At 35.3% G+C, this 22,662-nt stretch overlaps 2 protein-coding genes and 1 pseudogene across 2 annotated transcripts; all 3 read left to right on the forward strand.

Moving 5' to 3' along the window:
* The first annotated feature begins 6,767 nt into the window (after positions 1 to 6,767).
* Positions 6,768 to 9,632, forward strand: LOC147492927 (DEAD-box ATP-dependent RNA helicase 21-like). Its single transcript, XM_086563878.1, has 2 exons — positions 6,768 to 8,727; positions 9,208 to 9,632. Exons 1-2 carry the CDS (start codon positions 6,821 to 6,823, stop codon positions 9,347 to 9,349), a joined length of 2,049 nt encoding a protein of 682 aa, XP_086420004.1. The 5' UTR covers positions 6,768 to 6,820; the 3' UTR covers positions 9,350 to 9,632.
* A 152-nt stretch (positions 9,633 to 9,784) lies between these two features.
* LOC147492928 (serine/threonine-protein phosphatase PP1 isozyme 4-like) lies at positions 9,785 to 18,596 on the forward strand. The gene is made up of 7 exons (XM_086563879.1): positions 9,785 to 10,778; positions 12,678 to 12,728; positions 13,017 to 13,228; positions 13,308 to 13,529; positions 16,976 to 17,099; positions 17,177 to 17,255; positions 17,743 to 18,596. The coding sequence occupies exons 1-4, from the start codon at positions 10,538 to 10,540 to the stop codon at positions 13,497 to 13,499; spliced, it is 696 nt and encodes a 231-aa protein (XP_086420005.1). The 5' UTR covers positions 9,785 to 10,537; the 3' UTR covers positions 13,500 to 13,529; positions 16,976 to 17,099; positions 17,177 to 17,255; positions 17,743 to 18,596.
* Positions 18,597 to 21,137: 2,541 nt separating this feature from the next.
* On the forward strand, positions 21,138 to 21,754 carry LOC147492929 (cytochrome P450 72A397 pseudogene; annotated as a pseudogene).
* Positions 21,755 to 22,662: the final 908 nt, after the last annotated feature.

Here is a 22,662-nt window from a genome sequence, read left to right on the forward strand (position 1 = left end):
GTTGATCCTCTAAATGATCCTCTAAATGATCTTCATTGAGTGGACCTTGGAAGAAGTCAATTTTAGATACAAGTAGTGGTTCGATATAGTTCTAAGATTGATATCCGGATTTACACTCACAAAACTTGGCGTGCATAACTCATCCATACATCAATTGGACTGGAAATCCAATTTGTTTGCATATCAAACAGACTATAAAATGTGTTCGAAGATTGACCTCTCAAGAAATCGACTTTTGGCTATCGATCGGTCGGTCAACATTGTAGGAAAACACGATCCTTTCTTGGGTGGGGAGGACTTTGACAATGTCATAGTGGAGTATTTGGTGAGTGAGATCAAATGCATTCATGGGATTGATGCTACAATATAATCGCCAAGTTAGTCATCCAAATGCTTCATCAAGCAACTGAGAAAGCTAAGGTAGGACTCTCATCTAGATTTGAAATTGACATCGATTTGTCTTTCGCTACTGCTGATGTATCAGCCAGAAAAGATATATGTAGGATTTACACTTACTAGATCAAGGTTTGAGAGCTTGCAATCCCCTTCAAAAAATATTAGAAAAACATAAACCCTTCAAACAAAATATGCAATGAATCATTAGCTATCAATATACATATATTATTTATTCAAGTGGACTTTAGGTTTTTGAGTAATTAGCTATCTATGCAGCAAGTCCGGCCATAGGCCGGGCCAAATGGCTAGTTTATATACTAAAACAGAGACTTTTAAAAGAGGATTTTCTCTCTCCGCACTCTAATATGAAACCTCATTCGAGAGTTTGAGTATATTTCTAATTCTTATATTTGGAGAGTTTGAGTGTATTTCTAATTCTTATATATTGATCAAATAAATAAAAATTGCTAAAAAATAGGTGATTTGTAGAAACTAATTCTCTATTACAAATCATACAATTTTAGTGTTTATGATAAAGCACTGACTTATTTCAAATATATCATTAACACGGAACAATTATACAAAAAATAACATCACAAAATATATAGTAGAAAATGAAAAAAAAAAAAAACAGCAAAGCAATAATGACAAATATTTTAAAATATGTATAATACTGAATAAAACTAACGTCAAAAAACAATTGATGGGGAATTGAAAACTGGATGCAAACGTATTGAACTAACCTCAAATAATATTTAACGGAAAATCGAAAATTGGATGAAAATGCAAGCATTAAACTAATCTTAAAAAGTAATTAATTGAAAATCAGAATATGGATAAAACTACATTAAACTAACCTCGAAGAATAATTAACGGAAAATCAAAACTTGGATGCAAATACATCAAACTAACATTAAAAAATAATTGTCGGAAAATTGGAAACTGGATGTAAATGCATTGAGCTAACCCTCAAAGATTAAATTTACGGAAAATCAGAAACTGAATGCAACTACATTGAACTAACCTCAAAGAAAAATTAATTATAAATTGGAAACATAATGCAAATGCGTGGAACTAATCTTAAAAAATAATTAACGAGAAATCGAAAACCAAATGCAAGCAGAGATTGAACTAATCTCAAAAAAAATAAATTTGGATGCAAAACCTCAAGAAATAATTAACAGGAAATCGAAAACTGGTTGCAAATTCATTGAACTAACCTCAAACAATAATTAACGGGAAATCTAAAACTATATGCAAATGCAACTTTATCAAATAATAAACGAGAAATCGGAAATCGGAAACTGGATGCAAATGCATTAAACTAATCTCACAGAATAATTAACGGAAAATAAAAAATTGGATACAAATGCATTGAACTGACCTCGAAGAACAATTAACAAGAAATTGGAAATTGGATGCAAATGTATTGAACTAACCAAAAAGAATAATTAACGAGAAATCAGAAACTGGATGCAACTGCATTGAACTGATTTCAAAAAATAAATAACGAGAATTGTAAATTAGATGCAACTGCATTGAACTAACCTCAAAATATAAATAAAGGAAAATCAGAAACTGGATGCAAATGCATTGAACTAACCTCAAAACATAGTTGGGTTATATGTTGTGGAATGTCTCGATAAGTATAGTTTTGCATTTAAAATGGTATTTATCTTATCTCTTTCCGTATTCAAGTAGCTTCAATATATATGAACTTCGCCTTATTAGGCAATCTCACAAAACTTCAATCAAACTTCTTTTAAACAACAAAATGAAGTTGAAGGGTTTTATCAAAGGTGAGTTTTTTTTTTTAATGGAGAGTGAGGTTTTCACGTTATAAGAAATTTGGTTGAGTGATCAATATAATATTAATATATAATAGTTCTGCATATTTACAAATATTTTTCAGAATAATTAATATAACAACACCCGTTCGTAGATAATCTTTGAAGATTCCACATAGCGAGTCATGCATAATTTAAATAATAATTAACGGGAAATCGGGAACTGGATAATCTTCGATGATCCCACATAATAAATTAAGCATAATTTACTTATTATGTCATGTTTGCAAGAACACTATAGATGGATCAGTAGAAATTGGTATTACACACCACATTGGATAATTAGAAGGAAATCGGAAACTGGATTCAAATATATAACTGTGCTCAAAGAGTAATTAACGGGAAATCGGAAACTTTATGCAAATTGCATTAAACTAACGACAGAGAATAACTAACGGAAAATTAGAAATTGGATGCAAATCTTTGAAAAATATTTAACGGAAAATCGGAAACGGTATGCAAATACATCAAACAAACCTCAAATAATAATTAATGGGAAACCAGAAACTGGATGCAAATGCATTGAACTTAACTCAAAAAATAATAAACAAAAAATCAAAAACCGAATGCAACTGCATTGAACTAACCTCATAGAATAATTGGTGGGAAATTGGAAACTAAATGCAAATGCATTGAAATAACCTCAAAGAGTAGTTGACAGGAAATTAGAAACCGGATATAATTGTATCGAACTAACCTCTAAGTATAAATAATCAGAAACTAGATGCAGATGTGTATTGAAATAACCTTAAAGAGTTATTAACGGGAAATTAGAAACTGGATCCAAATGCAATGAAGTAATCTCAAAGACTAATTAACGAAACATTGAAAAATGGATGAAACTTCACTAAACTAACCTAAATGAATAAGTAACGGGAAATTATAAATTTGATGTAATTGTATTGAACTAACTTCAAAAAATAATTAACGGGAAATCGAAAACTTGATGCAAATGCATTGAACTAACCTCAAAGAACAATTAACATAAAATCAAAAATCGGATGCAACTGCATTGAACTAACCTCAAAGAATAATTAACGGAAAACTAAAAACTGGATGCAACTGCATTAAACTAAAATCAGAGATTAACTAACAGGAAATCGAAAATAGGATGCAAATACATTGAAATAACCTAAAAAAAATAGTTAACTAGAAATCAGAGGTCGGATGTAACTGCATCGCACTGACCTCAAAGCATAAATGTCTATTTTTTTAGCCTTCTCACATGAGTAATTACGAGTAATTAGGAACCCAAAACGAAAGTGAGTTTATAAAAACAGACTCTTACATGTATGCAAATTGTATAGAAATTGTAAACTATCGAACTAACCTAGAAAAACAATTAATGGGAAATCAGAAACTGGATGCAGATGTATTGAACTAACCTCAAAGAGTAATTAATGGGAGATTGGAATCTGGATGCAAATACAATGAACTAATCTCAAAGACTAATTAACGAAACATCGAAAACTGGATGCAACTATATTGAATTAACCTTAATGAATAACTAACGGGAAATCATAAAGTTGATACAATTGCACTGAACTCACCTTAAATAATAATTAATAGGAAATCAGAAACTTGATGCAACTGTATTGAACTAACCTCAAAGAATAATTAATGAGAAATTAAAAATTGGATGCAACGTACTACATTAAACTAACCTCAAAGAATATATAATTAATGAAAAATCAAAAACTTGATTCAAATGCATTGAACTAATAACCCTAAAACATATTTGTATTATATGTAGGGAGAATAAATGTCTTGACAAATATAGTTTTGCATTTTAAATAGTGTTTATTATAATTCTTTTATTGTGATTGAGAATGTTTTGCTATTCAAGCAACTTCAATATTATCTTCGTCACATTGGACATTCTCACAAAATTTTAATCAAACTTCTATTATTAAACCTAACAATAAAAAGAAGTCGATGAGTTTTATTAAGGTTTGGTGATTCCTTTTTATAAAGAGTGGTGCAAGAAATTTAAATGAGTAATTAATATAATTTTCATTTTTTCATAGCTATGCATAATTGCTAATATTTTTTAGAATAATTTAATATAATGACACCCGTTCATAGGACATGTTCATGTGATAAATCTTTTCAAATGGGAGTAGTATATTCTTTGATGATATGGAAACAATCAATCTGTTTTAGTGATTTGTCCACATTAGTACGTAAGCTGAACGGTGATGATTTACCGCTAAATGACCATAAATCTAATAAAACTATTATACAAGTTAGATTGAGTTTAAGATAATTCCATTTGAAAATTACGGATTAATATTTTAAACCACAAAGTGAAGAGGCTATCTCAATTTGATCCCTTAGTTTTCAAGTACTTATGCACCATAATCGCTGCTCATTAACGTATTTCGGTTTATTTTCAATAAAAATATATTCTGATTCGAAAATTTACCGCTAAATCACTATACATCTAAGAAAATTATTATACAAGCTAGATCGAGTTTAAGATAATTCTATTTGAAAATTACGAATTAATATCATAAACCACAAAGTGAATATACTATCTCAATTTGATCCCTTAGTTTCCAAGTACTTATGCACCATAATCGCTGATCATTAATATATTTCGGTTTATTTTCAATAAAAATATATTCTGATTCGAAAATTTGTGGTTAAATCACCATAAATCTAAGAAAACTATTATACAAACTAGATTAAGTTTAAGATAATTATATTTGAAAATTACGGATTAATATCCTAAACCACAAAGTGAAAAGACTATCTCAATTTGATCCCTTAGTTTCCAAGTACTTATGCACCATAATCACTGGTCATTAACATATTTTGGTTTATTTTCAATAAAAATATATTATGATTCGAAATTTTGTGTGAGACATTTTGTAAAGCCTTTTTAGCACACAAAATATTTAATAGATCCCGGGCGTATGCCCGGGTCCAAAGGTGGATTCTAATATCTTGAATTCACTCTCTTATAAATTCCCAATAGTTTAGTTAATTTAGTTTAGTTTAACATTAGAATCTAAAATCTCTACAGTCATAGTTTTTAATCCTTTAAACCCCCTTTCCAGTCATGTCCTCTACATAACATACACTTAAAAGTGGAACGATACCCTACTCATCCTTTAGTTATTGAGGGATAATTAGGTTTTGATACGTTTCTATTTTGTTCAACGACCATACACCATCTACATACACAAATAGAGGCTTGTCAGGTAGTATACACAATTTCAAACCATTAAGAATAGCTTGTAATTCCTTATGTAAGATTGTTCTTGTACTAGTTCCCATTAGGTCTCTGACTATGCCTCCATGTCTTGCTCCCTTAGGTGTTACACTTCCATTAGTCTCTGACACAGTACCAGTGTTGGGATTCCGTGAACCGGTACCAAGACAAACAGAGGAAGCAAAGATGCGGTCTGTGAGGATGTAAAAAGAACAAGCACCTGTCAGAGTAACTAGGTCAAAGAGGCAATTGTTACAGGAATGAGATCTAGGTTGCTAAGCTTGGGAATAAAACTTGTTTTTGGATGATTCAACTTTATAACTTATGTCCATATCTATGTAAGTTGTGTGATGGAGGTGCTATGTTGGATAGTTGATGTGGTACCGTTGTAGGTAATGTGGGGTGTGGGGTAGAGTTCTAGGTAAAAAGAGGAAACTTTTTCTTTTTGTTAGAGGTTACTTTCGACATATCAATTGTAATGTCGCAGGTAATTAGATATCGTGTATCAGTTCTTAGATGGAGTATGTTTTTTAGTATCCAGAACATGTGTGTTATACAAACCAATTGAAGGGTTTTGATGTAAGTACCATCAAAACTCAGAAGGTCCCTAGGTATTATCTTTGGACCTCTTTTGTTTATCTTTTAGAAAGTTGTATAGTAAGTACCATTTGTTAATGATGTAAACCTTTTGATAGCTATCGGACACAGAAGTATATATTTAATAATTTGTGTTTTTGGTAATGGCTTTGTACGAGGTGCTTGGATAATATGTAATTAGTCGAGACATTTAAGTTCTTTGGCGTACTAAGTCTTTCTATTACAGTGATATCATTTTTGTCAACCGGTTATTTAACTGCTCTGGCATTCGTTGAGACATTAAGTAGCTGGGTTAATGACTGAGAAGTACATTGTTTTAATTTTCAGGTTATGGCAGGTCTTTTATATTTATGAAATGTTGAAAATACAAAAGAGACTCTGCCAAAAAATTTCTAGAAAAGTCACGTATTTTAGGTATATAATTGTTTTAGATTTGGGGCGAGTTTATTGATGGAGCCTTTGTTTTTTATTTTGATTTACTTTATTTTTTTTGGGTTTTTTAGACTTGCCCCCCCATTTCAAAGATGAATTAGACTTGCCCCCCAAATTCAGGGAAATTAGACTTGCAGACCCCAAACTCAGACTCCGTCTAAGTCAATGCAGTTTGACCGTCACCTCCTTGTGAAATGTCCTAACTACCCTTTGACAGAGTCTGGGGGGGGCAGGTCTAAAAAACCCTATATTTTATAATGTTCAGTCAACTACGTACTATTTGAAATTTCTCATATGGGCTTTCTCCACTTCCTGCAAGCGATCATTCACCATGAAACGCTCTTCCGAAGATACCCTTACAACCCCAACTCCAAATTCCAAAAAACCCGTTTTCCTAACCAAAGCCGAATTCGAAAAGATAGCCATCCAACGCCGCCAAGACGAACACGCAGCCGACTTGAAACGCCGCCAAGAACTCCTCCAACAACAAAACGGCTCCACCTCAAAATCCCAGTCCAACCATTCCCCCACTCGTCACCATCGCTCTTCTCGTGACTCGGACCGTCGAACCCGGGACCGGGAACGCGAAGAAGAGAACCGGTCTAGAGAACGAGCTAGAATAGAAAAACAAGCTGAAAGAGAACGTGAGAAAGAGCTGGACGCAATTAAAGACCAATATTTAGGAACAAAGAAACCGAAAAAGAGAGTTATTAAACCGAGTGAGAAATTCAGATTCTCGTTTGACTGGGAAAATACAGAAGACACGTCACGTGATATGAATATACTTTATCAGAACCCACATGAGGCACAGCTTTTATTTGGGAGAGGGTTTCGTGCTGGTATGGATAGAAGGGAGCAGAAAAAGCTTGCTGCCAAGAATGAGAAAGAAATGAGAGAAGAGATTAGGAAGAAAGACGGTGTTGAGGAACGGCCCGAAGAAGCTGCTATACAGAAGCAGAAAGAGGAGGCGGCGGAGGTTTATGATACGTTTGATATGAGAGTTGATAGGCATTGGTCGGAGAAGAAGTTGGAGGAAATGACGGAACGGGATTGGAGGATATTTAGGGAAGATTTTAATATTTCTTATAAAGGGTCTAGGATACCGAGGCCGATGAGGAGTTGGGTGGAAAGTAGGTTGACTACGGAGTTGTTGAAGGCGGTGGATAAAGCCGGGTACAAGACACCTTCTCCTATTCAGATGGCGGCGATACCACTTGGGTTGCAGCAGAGAGACGTGATTGGGATTGCGGAAACTGGGTCAGGTAAAACTGCTGCTTTTGTACTTCCTATGTTGACTTATATATCTAGATTGCCACCTATGAGTGAGGAAAATGAGGCTGAGGGTCCTTATGCTGTTGTTATGGCTCCTACTAGAGAGCTTGCGCAGCAAATTGAGGATGAGACTGTTAAGTTTGCGCATTATTTGGGTATTAAGGTTGTGTCTATTGTTGGTGGGCAGTCGATTGAGGAACAGGGGTTTAAGATTAGACAGGGTTGTGAAGTTGTTATTGCGACTCCTGGTCGTCTTATTGATTGTTTGGAGAGGCGGTATGCGGTTTTGAATCAGTGTAATTATGTGGTACTGGATGAAGCTGATAGAATGATTGACATGGGTTTTGAGCCTCAGGTTGTTGGGGTGTTAGATGCTATGCCTTCTAGCAATTTGAAACCTGAGAATGAGGATGAAGAGCTGGACGAGAAGAGGATTTACAGAACTACTTATATGTTTAGTGCAACTATGCCACCAGCTGTGGAGAGACTTGCTAGGAAGTATTTAAGGAACCCTGTCGTGGTAACTATTGGTACTGCTGGAAAGGCAACTGATCTTATTACGCAGCATGTGATTATGATCAAGGATTCAGAAAAATGGCCTAGGCTGCAGAAGCTGCTTAATGATCTTGGCGATAAGACTGCTATCGTTTTCATTAATACTAAAAAGTCTGCTGATTATCTCTCCAAGAATTTGGATAAGGCGGGGTATCGTGTGACTACTTTGCATGGAGGGAAGTCGCAGGAGCAGCGTGAGATTAGTCTTGATGGTTTCAGAAATAAACGGTTCAATGTTCTTGTTGCCACAGATGTAGCAGGGCGTGGGATTGATATACCTGATGTAGCCCATGTTATAAACTATGATATGCCTGGGAAAATCGAAATGTATACACATCGTATTGGAAGGACAGGGCGTGCAGGTAAAACAGGAACCGCAACGACATTTTTGACTCTTCACGACTCAGATGTGTTTTATGCTAGGAAGCGCGGATACCGATACGCGACACGGATACGACACGACACGGATACGCGGACACGGCATTTTTCAAAAATATAGGATACGGATACGTCATAGATACGTTTGAATAATATATATATATATATATATATATATATAATTAAATATTTTTCACCAAATTAAAATTAAAATGGCAATTCTACTTCATAAAATGACCAATTCAAACACATTAAGTAGCAATTTACATGTATAAATATTTTGGATTTTATTTCTTTATTTATTTATTTTTATTTTTTGAAATTCCAAAAAAAAATTGTGAGATTAATATTTCGGCGTATCCCCCACGTATCGGAAATTAAAAAATTAATTAAAAAATCGGATACTCTAAATCGCGTATCCGACACGTATCGGACGCGTATCCGGACGTATCCGTATCGGATACGTGTCGGATACCGATACTTCACCTTTATAGGAGTATCTGTGCTTCATAGGTTTTATGATCTTAAACAAATGCTCATTCAGAGCAATAGTCCAGTGGCCCCTGAGCTGGCAAGGCATGAAGCTTCGAAATTCAAGCCTGGGTCAATTCCTGACAGACCCCCAAGACGCAATGACACAGTTTTTGCTCATTGATGTGCTTCTGTGAAGACACTTTAGACAAGAGTTCAACGTAGTGCTTACACTGGCCCTCTGTAGCTGCCCATTCCGAGTTGTACTACAGGCGTAGGGAACTGTTTGTCTTCATCGATGTAAACGTTTCAAGAAGTACTTTCATATGATTTTTTCATCGAAAGGAAGAAAAATTAGATTTCATGCTTCAATTTTTGATGAGAACTATGTGATGTTAGAATGGTCTAAACATTGTTTAAAAGCACCGTGGAGTTTTTACAGTTACCTGATTATGTCATTTGTGGTGTATCTTTCCTTTGTCTTGTCGTATAGTGTGTCCTTTGTACTTGCACAAGTTTTTGTTTGTTTTTCAAGCATGGGCATCCGAGCTTTTTTCTTATTTATTTATATGGCCTTTGTCATTGTTCGTCAATGCTTGTATTCCGGTACCCTGTTAACATTTTATTAACTTGATCTACGTGAGTATGTATCCTGCAGAGTTGATCTTATGCTTGAAATTTAGTTTTACTAACAAATTTTAATTTCTTTTTAGTATAAAATATGTTCTTTCTTTATGTATAGTGTATTGTCTGTTCTAGTCACGCACACCCTTTTTGGTGGCAGATGCAATGATGCATATGGCATGCCAAAGCATAGATCGGCATTTTAGGTTAATAGGCTTAAATGCTTAATATTGTCGTTTCAATTTTGTTTTTGGTCAGATGATTGACCTGTCTCTGGAAAGGGAATGTTTGGGTTTTTTTTAGGTGGACTGAAATGAAGCCTGTAAAATTTTGATCTTTATATTAGACTATTGGTTGTATGGATTTCTAGATTCTTTCTTGAGATTAATCAATTTGGTGTTCTTTTGTGGCTTTAGATGGGCCATACACTATCAGTTTATGGCTCCTTAGCTGTTTATGTTTTTGCTGGTAGTTTCATAGAGGGTTATTAGGCAGGCTAGGATTAGAATATCTTTGAAGGGTATGTGTTGGGACATAATAGATGCTCGAGTGTTATCCATGTATAGTTTAATAGAAAGCTTGTAAGTTGAAGAAACGATTGATGTTAATAGGAGGAAGTTAGTACTCACTGATGATATCATCTCATTCCTTTCGATATGCTAATGGGCTAGTTGAAGAACCAAGTCATGAGTATGATTTAGGTTAAAGGCTTGTAGGGGACAGTAGAGTACTCCCAACTTGCTCAGAAATGCCAGCAGGTAACGTGGAGCTTGCTGAGACACATCCATCTGGTCTTACTCACTTGAATATTTCAAAGAAAACTCGGGGATGCTTTGTGAAGCCTCTTTTAAAGGTATCCTCAAAAGGGATTAAACAGCTGTTTAAATTTGGAAGAAACACGATAAAGCATAATGTTGAATCGGAAAGATTGAACATCAAAGTTTCTGCAGTTGACAATCACGCTGGGAGCACGGCTTCTTCCAAAGCAGGTAACATAGATCTCATCACACACATACTTGGAATTGACTGATACTGTATCACTTTAATTGTTCAGAAGTATCTTTTAAGATTTTTAATGCAATGGCCTTTCAGGTTAAGAGGTGTTAAACATGCAACCAGGCCCAATCCGTTGTCTATAGCATAGTAGTATTCAAAGCATTTAGTCATTGTCAGTTAGCCAAAATTATCCACATTTAAGACTCAGTTCTCAAGCAGAACTTCTAGAGCCACAATCCCGCGACACGAAATGGTGAGATTTTCATTCAAGCTGAACATATTTTCATCTTTTCTTCTCGTGATATTTTTCTTCAACAGCCCAATTTATTAGAACTTGAAGCTCCCATCAAGATCTGTGGCCAGTTTCTTTTTCTTAAATTTTTATACTGTTTTCGATTAAAGTACGAATAATATGTTAGTTGCTGACTGATTATTTAGTTTTTTTTTGTTGATATTTCAGTTAAAGTTCGATTTTTTAATTTTATTTTTTTGCAGCTGTGTTTTGAGATAATTTTGTTTTAGTTAAATAATGTAGTTATTTAAAATGACATAAACAATTTCTAAAGAAAATTTTGGCTAGTTTGATGGATAGGCTAATATCTTGCTTAGTGAGTTCTAGTGATATGGTGGTTGACTGGTGAGGTTTAATTTTAGTTTGGGTTATTGGAGTTGGAGTGTCTGATTGAGTGATGTGTTCAGTTGAGTTCTTAGGACATAGGGAATTTTTGGAGAGTTGATACTTGTCTTGTTATTGATATACTCAGACGAGGGTGGGAGAAGCAAATGAATGGTGTCATAATTTTTGATTGGCTAGCGTTTGACAAGTGAAGATAGGCCTGGGGATTGATTTGTGTGGCATCTCATCAAGGAGACTAACATGTGTGCTTCTCATTATTGGATTTCTTGTTGGATTACCCTAAACCTAACATTTCTCTTGGCCCTAGGAAGAGTTGGTTTCTAACAATTGGTTTAGATTTATATCCCCAAGCAGGCCATATTGGTGTCAGAGGTTTATATTGAAGTCAGTTACATGTAGTCCGCTAGAAGCTTACAATGCTAATGTCTATAACAATTATAAGTTTATAACACATAGTCCTAGAAAGTTTCAGTATGTGTTCTCAGGTTCTGCTACAGTATGCTTTATCCAAATTGACACGTTCTTTTGGATAGTCAAAATATGAAATCGACTTTTAATCAACACGGGAGCAAGAGTTTCTTAATTTATGAGCTTGTAGTATAGCCCATAATAAGCTGCAGGGGAGCTTCAGGATTTTAGAGAAATCTTGTTTACTGCAGTAAAATTATATTTAGCCATTGAACAAGAGAAGAATAGAGAGTCTGGAGAAGAAGAGAGAAAAGACAATACGGCCTTAATTATAGTTTTGGCCTTCTCTCAAACATCCATGTATAAGAAAATAGTATGGTTTACATAATGAAATACATATTAAAATCTTCGGGTCGGGGGACCTGGTCCTTACTCCTTAGGTGGCCTAGGGTCCTAGGGAAGTGTCCCTTGGACCTCTAACAAGTGTGAATCCTCTTAAAGGGGAAGCTTTCTAGCTTATACACGTGAAAGAAGAAACTTTTGTTTTAGGTTCATTTACATGTGGAAGATGATGTGGCCGTCCCCATGACCTTATGTCTTCTGCGAATGCAGCTTTCGAGTTCAGAAAATTCTAACACTAGGAACTAAGTAATAACTGTCTAAGCAGAACTGTTCTTTATAGTTTAGAAATTACAGCCTTTTTAGTTTGTTTATTATATATACAGAAAATAGTGGCTGTGACTTGAAAGACAGTTTTCTTATCAACCCCCCCCCCCCAAATAAATTGACACGTTCTTTTTGTAAGGAATTTCTAATTACATCTTGTTTCGTTTACTTGTGGTTGCAGGTGACATTCATGGGCAATATGGTGATCTTCTAAGGCTTTTTGAATATGGAGGCAAGCCGATTATTTGTTCTTAGGGGATTACGTAGATCGTGGCAAGCTGAGTTTGGAAACTATATGCCTTTTGTTTGCATATAAAATCAAATACCCTGAGAACTTTTTCCTTCTTAGAGGAAATCATGAATGTGCTTCTATTAATCGGATATATGGGTTTTATGATGAGTGTAAATGCCGGTTTAATGTGAGGCTTTGGAAAGCTTTCACGGATTGCTTTAATTGTCTCCCGGTTGTGGATCTTATAGACGACAAAATCTTATGCATGCATGGTTTTCCTTTCCCCAGATTTGACAAACATGGATCAAGTTAGAAACTTAACTCGCCCAACTGATGTTCCGGACACTGGTTTGCTTTGCGACTTACTCTTGTCAGATCCTGGTAGAGATGTTAAGGGATGGGGAATGAATGACAGAGGAGTCTCGTATACTTTTGGTGCTGATAAAGTGTCAGAGTTCTTACTGAAGCATGATTTGGACCTTGTCTGTCGGGCACATCAGGTTGTTAGTGTTCAGACATACCTTTTTGTCTTGTTATTTATGATTGAGCAATTTCATAAAACCTTGTATTCCATTGCAGGTTGTGGAGGATGGATATGATTTTTTTGCTGACAGACAACTTGTTACAATATTCTCAGCCCGCAACTACTGTGGGGAATTTGATAATGCTGGGGCGATGATGAGTGTCGATGAAAGCTTAATGTGCTCTTTTCAAATTCTTAAGCCAGCTGAGAAGAAAACGAAATTCATGATGTCATCTAAAATGGGATGATTGCCAAAGTTGATACTTCACGTTTCTGAGGTCAGTTCCATATTCTTAGTTATGTCATGGTTTCTGTATCATTGGTTTTATCTCTGGTTATGTGGAAGTCAGCCATTACGTGCTGGTGATTACTATTATCATGATACTTAGGAGTTTACTATATACGTATAGTAATATATACCTGTGGTTTCTCAACTATTTGCTATATGGTACATTGAGATCTGCATGACTTTTTTGTTTTTCTCTGTTATTGTTGTCTGCCTTTCAGTTCTAATTTTGTGTGAGAAGACTTATCAAAAACTAAAATAGAATGGAACCAGGTGTGTCGAGGTTGATATTAAAAGGAACGTTCTGTTATTAAGAAAGTTATACTGCAAGTCTGTAACTATTGTTCTATTAGAATCCCATAGTTCAGAGCTTAAGATTCACTGTTTCTCTATACAATCTGAAAACGACACAAGTTACAACTCCAGTTTTAACTAGAGATGGTGTTGTTTATCATTTTTCAATTGAAGTCGAACAAAAACAAAAATTGTGTCAATAAATCATTTTCGAAAACTTTCTACATGAATAAGCAGATCTAGAAAGATTTGTCGTAATAACTAACTACTGAGTCCACTTTATCTAAACTTTCCAATTTACCCAAAATAGCTAACTACAGAAACAGAAAAAAAGGCATGTTTTTACAACTCTTTTATCACCACCACCCTAGCTCCTTCCTCAAACCTTCCCACACCTCCTTCTCTCTCACACCCCCAAGAGAGAGAAGGCACAAACAAACAAAAAAAAGTTCCTTCACAGTTAATATTTATATTACCACTAAAAAAAGGTAAAAATAAAAAGCAGCTTCCACGAACTCTCTCTTTTAGTGCTTTTGCTTGGTCTAATTAGAGAGTTGTTGATCTAAAATATTCACCGATTAAAACGTTGATCTACAGTAGTATGGCTCTCTAGAAAGTTAAGGTAGAATACTGTTACTGCAGCTTTCTGGCTACCACATGTTAAAATAGAGTTGATGCTACTTTTACCATTTTCTGTGCTTGGACTGTGAACTATAGTAATCTTTGCAAAAACTTATAGATTAGTCAAGATGTTACTCATTTTCACTAATGCTAACCGATTTCCCTAAATGATGTGGGAGATATTAGGAGTAAGCCTCAGCTCTTTTTAAATTCCGTTTCTGTTCTTATTGGTTGACCTTAGTGAGCTGTTACATGATTATGGGTGTGTGTGTCAGACTATGACACCGTATGAAGTTTTTGACACTGCAAATCCCATATATAGGGTTCGGCTAATCGAAATTATTTTAATAGATTAATTATAATGAATTATAACATTTTGATTATGGACAAGTATTTCATTTTCAAAATGTAGAGACTCAAAAAACACCAATCATGATGCTCTGCCACTCTGCTAGACAATATTGAACTTCTCAAAACATAAATGGACAGGTGTCCTTTATTCATAGAATACCAATTATGATGTTTAGGCTCAACATTTTACCTCGTTAAAATATAGAGTAAGTATATATGATAAAACGTAAAATACCAGACATCCATGTTGTTTTCAAAAGATTGAGGACGGGTGTCTTTTATTTGTAAATAACTTTGAGTACACACTTGATATATGAGACCTGCTTCATGTGGATCTTGATATATTCCCTAGTCATCTGGAAATAGGAACTTAAACATAAAAAGACGTAAAGTCATTTGTCTTTAATGAGAACCCAAGCTACCAAGCTAGTTTTCTGGATTTTCTACTTCAGTCGGAGTCGACACAGATCGACTAGGGACTTGGTGCCAAATGTCTTGTACCCATCCAACACAGGTCTGTACTGTCACGAATTTGCTCTGAATCTATTTCCAATCAATCCGTGAAAACACGAATCAGCTTCAAAGGTCTCGTACTCATGCAACACTGTTCAACACTGTCATATTTATGCGTGAAGAGCTGAAAGCATAAGGAGGGAATATTCCAATTTATCAAATCATATAGAACTATAGAAGTTAATCATTCTACCTGCCATAGAGTATTCTGAAAAAAGGTTCAGAACTTATGAACATGGTTTTATAGATTTAGACTAAAGGAAGAGTTAACATTTCATAAGTTGGTGTCAAATACCAAGTGTCTGGTACCACCTCAGAAGAACCAAATGCAGGTTCTGACTATACATTTTTTTTTCTTTGTTCTGATACTAAGTAAAACCCTGAGGGTATTTTATAGTAGATCAATAAAAAAGTCATTACTTTAGTATATTGCACACTATGGTGCAGGTAGCAGGGTTCAAGTCTCACTTGGAATCAGAAGGTAAACCTCAACTTGTAAGCTTGTGTTGAGGCTTAAGCATTAACTAGGTCAACAAGGGCGTAGGCTTTAGTACTTAAACCCCTATTCAAATGCTCATCTCACTTTAAAACATCAGTACCCTTTTCGAATCAGTGGGTTGACTAGGTTAATGTGATTTGAGAGATAAGAGCTTATAAAGGAAGAATCTCATACATAGAATAGCAAGCAAGGAAGACCATCCATTTTGGCCGAAATTAAAGAAACTAGGCTTGCACACAGAAATGAGGAAGATCACATACACTAATTGTCAGTTGTTGTGTGAATTGTACAAAGTTATTAAAAATAATAATGGAAGGAAGAATCCTATGTTGTATAATTCCCATGTGGCGTAATCACCCGTCTGTAAAAAACTAGGTTTTGATATCTGCTTCATCATCATTTTGTTCGTAAGTTGTTTTCACATTATTTGCATGTTGAGGAAGTTAAACTTTCAGTAACACTTTCTTTGAACAGTGCAACGAATAAAACCACTGATTAATGACCAAAATGGTCTGGAACCCAATTGGTGAACATGTCTTTACAATGATGTTGACATTTCATTTGCTTAAAATCCCAATAATATCTTGCTTGAGAAACCAACGATCATAATACTCGCTTGCCTTTCACTTCAACACAAAATGTCTACTGCAAGGTAACATTGTTAGTTTTCTAGTATGTCGTGAGGATTAGATTATCATATCATCCATGGATTTAGCACAATGTAACTGAAATGTAATAACTCATTTCAAGCAATCAGGTTTGAAAGTGCATTGGTATTACTAGATGAGTCTTAACACTGTTGTAGTCTACCGAAAAAGGTCTTTTGAACGTCACAAAGTTTAGAACTTTAGATCACATTTTTCCTCCGCTAAGGTGATATTTCTTAGACTTTTGTTTCAATTTATTATGAATTACTTGGAAGTTCTGATTTTCACATGACGACATATTAAAAGCAGATGATACTCTATGCTTATGATACTCTATGCTTAGAAATTTTGACATTCAAATGCAATATCAGATGTCAATATACACACGTGGCAATGTGGCATAGAGTATTAATTTCTTGATACATCAAATGATGAAATGAAAGCTTCCCATTTTTTATGAAATGAAATAGTCCCATTTTTATGAAACCTCAGCAACTGAACATGGTTATGCAGGTGATCAATTGATTACTCCTCCGGTTTTTAAGTATGCGGCACTTTTGACAGGTTCATTTAATGATTGCCTTGGGAATGGAAGCAGTAGATGGTCCAGTGCCTCACTCCCCCCTGTGTCTCAGCTGTAAGTACATAATTGAACTTATGTTCTTGATATTAATTTCACATCTTCACCCACTCAAAAAACATGGAACTTCTCAGGTTTGCAAGCCCTTTAACTTTGGCAATCACTTGGGTTGTTGGCCATCGAAACTCTTACAAGTATAACAGGTTGTGTAAGGTCAGTTTGATGTGGCTCAGATATATCTTGACCTTTCGAAAATGTCATTTTCTATGTCTTTGTTAGGATCATATCATTTCTTGAATTATTGACACCAATTATGTATCCATGTTCCAACTTTGAATATAATAATGCATTCTGTTGTTTGACATAGCATGACCTGTGTCCCGTTGGTCTTTGGTCTATTGCTACAGTGTACGACACTGATGTCGGTTGAGTTTTTTCTTATCCTTGCTTTTTATGCAAATATAATCATATGCAAGCAGATAATTGTTGGCTTCGTTCCATGACACATGAATATTGTTTTTGGAATTTGTCGACCTATACTTGTAAGTTGTAAGTAGTTTATAACTCAATTTTCCGAGAACTATCGTTAGCTAAACCTTGGACATTTGACTTCAGTATGAGCACAAAGAGTGGTTGGAGGCAGTGATTTGTTGACTTTTGGACTCTATAGCTCTTAACTTGTATTAAGTATGGTTGTTAGGTGGATGGCTACTGGTGTGTATGGTCCTAATCAGAACAGTAAAGATCTAAGGGTGGATTTCTGGCTTGAATTAGATGATATACGTGCTTGGTGTGAGTACCCTTGGTGCATCGGTGGAGATTTCAATGTTATCAGAGAAGGGGCTGAAAGATATGGAGGCAGTAGACGCACCAAGAGTATGGCAGTTTTTGGGGAATTTATAGACCGCAATCAGTTAATTGGTTTCCCACTACAAGGTGCGATGTTCACCTGGTCTAAGAATCAGGCGCGAACCACTTTGAGCAGGTTGGATCATTTTCTGGCTTCTCCAGAATGGGAGGGCCACTTTCGAAATGCTAAAGAAATTGCACTCCCGAGATATTCCTCGGACCATAAAGCTGTGTTATTGGACTGCACTGTCAAAGAATCAAGCCCAAGGCCGTTTAAATTTGAATTGATGTGGTTTGAGGACAAAGATATTTTGGGGAAGATGGAAGAATGGTGGAACTCTTTTGTGTTCAGTGGGTCTCCGAGTATTATTTGGTGGAGAAAATTAAAAGCACTCAAACAGAAACTTATTGTTTGGAACAAAGAGGTGTTCGGGCGTGTGGACGCTCTTATTGATACACAAGTCAGCATCATTGATGATCTTGATAAGTTAGAAGAGGAAAGGGGTCTTAACCAGGAGGAATTCATAACTAAAATTGAGGCCAATGCAAAGCTCCAAACTCTTTTGAAGAGGGAGGAGGTTTCATGGAGGGTGAAATAAAAAACACTGTGGGCCAAGGATGGTGACGGATGCACTAAGTACTTCCATACAGTGGCCAACGTGAAGAATAGGATCAAGGACATCTCTAAAATTCAGGTGGGCAGTAGAATGATCTCTTGCCTATTATCGTTTTTGTTTGCTGTGAAAGTATTTCATTCACTTTGGTGGAAGCCCAAAAGCTTAGAGAAGCATTTGAAGCAACAAGGGATCAAAGGTACTCCTTACAAATTTTTATATGGTGACCTGAAAGAGTTAGCAGGGTGCTTCAGAGAAGCATATGGTCCAAACCCATCAATCTTACTCATCATATCGTGCCACGCGTCATCCCTTTCATCAACAGAACAGTGAAGATCTATGGTATGTATTCTGGGAGACTTTACTTATATGTTCTTTAGTAACATATACTTCTGTGTGTATTTCCTTCTTTAGTTTTTGCAAATTTTTCTTCCTTGGTGTTTTGCTAGTTTTGCTAAGAAATGGTGAGAAAAACTCAAAACGAAATAGAGGCTATTCATCTTAGAAAACGAAATAGGAATCAGTTTAGGAATCTTAAATCGTAACATGGCCCGAGTTATCTTTGTCAACTTCATTAGTTTTTTTTTCTGTATCATGTATAGATGTAAGTCTCCCAATGCTTTTCTACATCACCTTAGCGTCTATTTCTCTTTTTGTTGTTGTTGTTTAATTGCTCAATATGGATCGGAGAGAAGAAAATAATGAACCTTAAAGAGGTCACGCCACTTGTTAACAATAACTAGGAACCAAAACGAATGCCTTTCTCTCAGTTGCCCTCACTGTACCGATACCTATCTGATATGTTTCTCATTGTATGTTGTTTTATAAGATCCCTTGTGGCACTTTGATTTCGAGAACCTCATTATACTTATACAGCACTGATGTTGGAATATTGGTAATGCAGGAAAAATGTCTTTCTTCTGGATTGGAACAAAGCCTACTCTCATCATCTTAGATCCAGAACTGATGAAGGAAGTCCTATCAGACAAGCATGGTCGCATTCAAAAACCACCGAGGAACCCACATATAAAACTTCTATCGAATGGACTTTCGTCATTGCAAGGAGAGAAATGGGTGAAACAGAGGAAATTAATTAGTCCTGCTTCCCACCAAGAAAAACTGAAGGTTTTCACTCTCTTTTTCACGGAATATTAAAGGTTCTCTGATTATCATTGTATACTAATTTCAAACAGCTTTTCTAGTGCATGCCAATAATTTTGACTAACAATATAGATAATTTAAGCTAAAACTCACAGGTCAGGTCATATTTCACCTATGACTTATTGCCGATGCTATGGTTCAATTTGCACTAGGTTGTGAGGGACAGTTTCAACTTATACTGGCAATCTTTAAAATCACAGTGCTATCGTTGGAATTGATTTAAGCAATCTTGCGTAGATTATGCTCCTAAACGTGAGGGCCAATCCGCCAATATAGTGGTTAGGTTAGGCAGGTACATATAAACGCGAGAAACAACAAGAGAAAATTTTCTTTTGGGCATCCAATAACTGCTTCAAATGGCAACGAGTAAGGATTTGAAGAGAGGTAAAATTTGGCGACCAATATTACTGATCTCTTATACTTGTTGATTTCGTTATTGTAGGGTATGACTCCTGCATTTTTGACTAGTTGCATTGAGTTGATTGAAAAATGGAAGAAGAAAACTTATTCCCAAGGATATTGTGAACTGGATCGTGGCATGATATTCAAGACTTCACCGCTGATGTTATCTCACCTAACAGCCTTCGAAGTAACTTTGAAGAAGGAAAGAAGATCTTTGAACTTCAAAAAGAGCAGAGTATACTAGTCATGCAGGCTGTTCAATCCGTATACATTCCAGGTTTCAGGTGCATTGCCATTTTTCTTCTAATTTGAGCATGTTCTTTACTTCTTTTAGGTTCTTCTAATTTATTCAGGTTCCCCAAACAATCAAAGTCAGCAACTGGTCCAATAGCATACCAACAGCATCACTATTCAATTTAACATCTTACAGATTTATTCCAACGAAGGAAAACAAGAGAAGAATGAATCTGGATAAAGAGATAAGTAGTAAACTTAAGAGATCTGATCGAGGAGAAAAACTCTTGCATTGGAAAGTGGAAAGTCGAAGCGTTGATGACTTATTAGGCATTCTTTTGCAATATAGTAGAGAAAGTTCTCAAGCAGATATGAATAATCTTAAAACTACCGGGATGCCAATTGATCAGGTGATAGAAGAATGCAAGCTGTTCTATTTTGCCAGCCAAGAAACAAGTTCAAACTTGTTAACATGGACTATGATTGTTTAGCTATGCACCCAAGCTGGCAAGAAAAGGCAAGGGAGGAGGTGCTACAAATTTGTGGGAAAAACATGCCCAGTTACGAAGATCTAAACCATTTAAAGATTGTGAGTACATCTCTTTCAAAACTTTTTATCTATAACGGTTTTTATTAGAATCCTAGATTCTGATATGAGAAAACGTCAAACCTTAATCAATTTTTTGGCATCATAGATTCATAGTGATACATTATGGCTTTGTTCTGCTTGCAACAGCACCTATGGCTTAGCAGGCATATGTTCGTCGAGAAATAGATATGCTCACTACTTCACTAGCTACATCTGTTTTGACTATGGTACCAAATTCAATTGCAGGTTACCATGATTCTATATGAAGTTTTAAGGCTGTATCCACCATTGGTCCAACAAATTCGGTATACTTGCAAGACAACAAAGCTTGGAGATATCACCCTCCCAGCCGGGGTTCAACTCATCCTACCAATACTACTTATTCATCACGATCGTGAATTCTGGGGGGACGATGCAGAAGATTTTAGACCCGAGAGATTCTCAGAAGGAATATCCAAAGCGTCGAAGGATCAAAAGGTAGCATTCTTTCCATTTCAATGGGGACCAAGGATCTGCATAGGCCAGAACTTTGCCATGATAGAAGCTAAGATGGCGTTGGCTATGATTTTGCAACACTTCTCATTTCAGCTTTCACCCTCATATGCCCATGCTCCAAACACCATTATCACTCTTCAACCACAGCATGGAGCTCAAACTATTTTACATGCGCAATGAAGCGTGCACGAGTTATCACGTACATGGTATAATTCTGTTTAGGTGAATAGAATAAATTTGTAATTCTCAGCCAAGTCACAGAACAACAGCTTGTCACACTTGATGATCTAATGGATTATGGATGCTCTGATACTCATCAGATTTCAGAATTAACAGTCAATCTGCATGTAATTATGTTTTGCTTGGCATATGTTATTGTTTACAATACAGCACAAGGTATACATCACTGAATTAAATATTAACAACTAAAGTCAATAGGGCTAACCAATGGGCTGTCTTACAAAAAACATGAACGATTTTGGAAGTCTTCAGAATTGCTTATCTGATCTCTATTGTTTTCTAATACCAACTTACTTTTTGGTTATTCTTTAATTTTGTTAATGCATGCTGTTAGGCCTAAAGTAGTCTTTATTGGCAAATCCAAAAGACTTCAAATTGATCTTACTTTTTACTTTTGTAGCTAGTTTATAGTGACAGTGACAAAAAAACATAAGTGGGTGTTTGGTTCTCATTTTTTCAAAAAAGTATTTTTTCTTAAAAAACATTTTTATGAAAAAGTATTTATTCTAAAAACAGTTTTTCAATAAACATGTTTGGTTGTGACTTTCTTTAAAGTTCTATTTTATCAAATCAGATTTCACACTATGTTTTTACCGATATATTTTGGCATATCACAGCATAAATCACTAAAGTTTAAAACATCAGGGGAGTTTATTTGCCTTTAGCTCCAAAAGTGTTTTCCTTCAAAGAAAAATAGTTTTTTAACTTAAAAAACAAGTTTTACCTAATTATCATAAAACAAGTTTTTGGGACCAAAAGTATTTTTTGGATGAAAACTATTTTTTTTTTTAAATAGAAACCAAACACATTTATTTTTTCAAAAAATGTTTTTTCACTAATAAACACTTTTTAGCAATAAATAAATAGGATCCAAACACCCCCTAAGCTTTTCAAGTGCTTTTTTGCAAAGTGATCGAAATTGTTAGACCTATAGGCTATAGCAACTCGTCTTTCTTTTCCTCTTTCAGTCTTTCATCTGGTACGTATAAAGGCTTACCACAATACCACAAATACGACGTATAAAAGAAGCAAGCAG

The sequence above is a fragment of the Coptis chinensis genome, chromosome 6 (assembly GCF_015680905.1).
Source record: "Coptis chinensis isolate HL-2020 chromosome 6, ASM1568090v1, whole genome shotgun sequence".
Classification (NCBI taxonomy): domain Eukaryota; kingdom Viridiplantae; phylum Streptophyta; class Magnoliopsida; order Ranunculales; family Ranunculaceae; genus Coptis; species Coptis chinensis.

Coding starts and splice junctions, on each gene's coding strand:
- LOC147492927 (XM_086563878.1), top strand. CDS start 6,821: ATGAAACGCTCTTCCGAAGATACCCTTACAACCCCAACTCCAAATTCC. Junction 8,728..9,207: donor ACTCTTCACGACTCAGATGT/GTTTTATGCTAG, acceptor TGTGCTTCATAG/GTTTTATGATCTTAAACAAA.
- LOC147492928 (XM_086563879.1), top strand. CDS start 10,538: ATGCCAGCAGGTAACGTGGAGCTTGCTGAGACACATCCATCTGGTCTT. Junction 12,729..13,016: donor AAGGCTTTTTGAATATGGAG/GCAAGCCGATTA, acceptor TCCTTTCCCCAG/ATTTGACAAACATGGATCAA. Junction 13,229..13,307: donor TTGTCTGTCGGGCACATCAG/GTTGTTAGTGTT, acceptor ATTCCATTGCAG/GTTGTGGAGGATGGATATGA.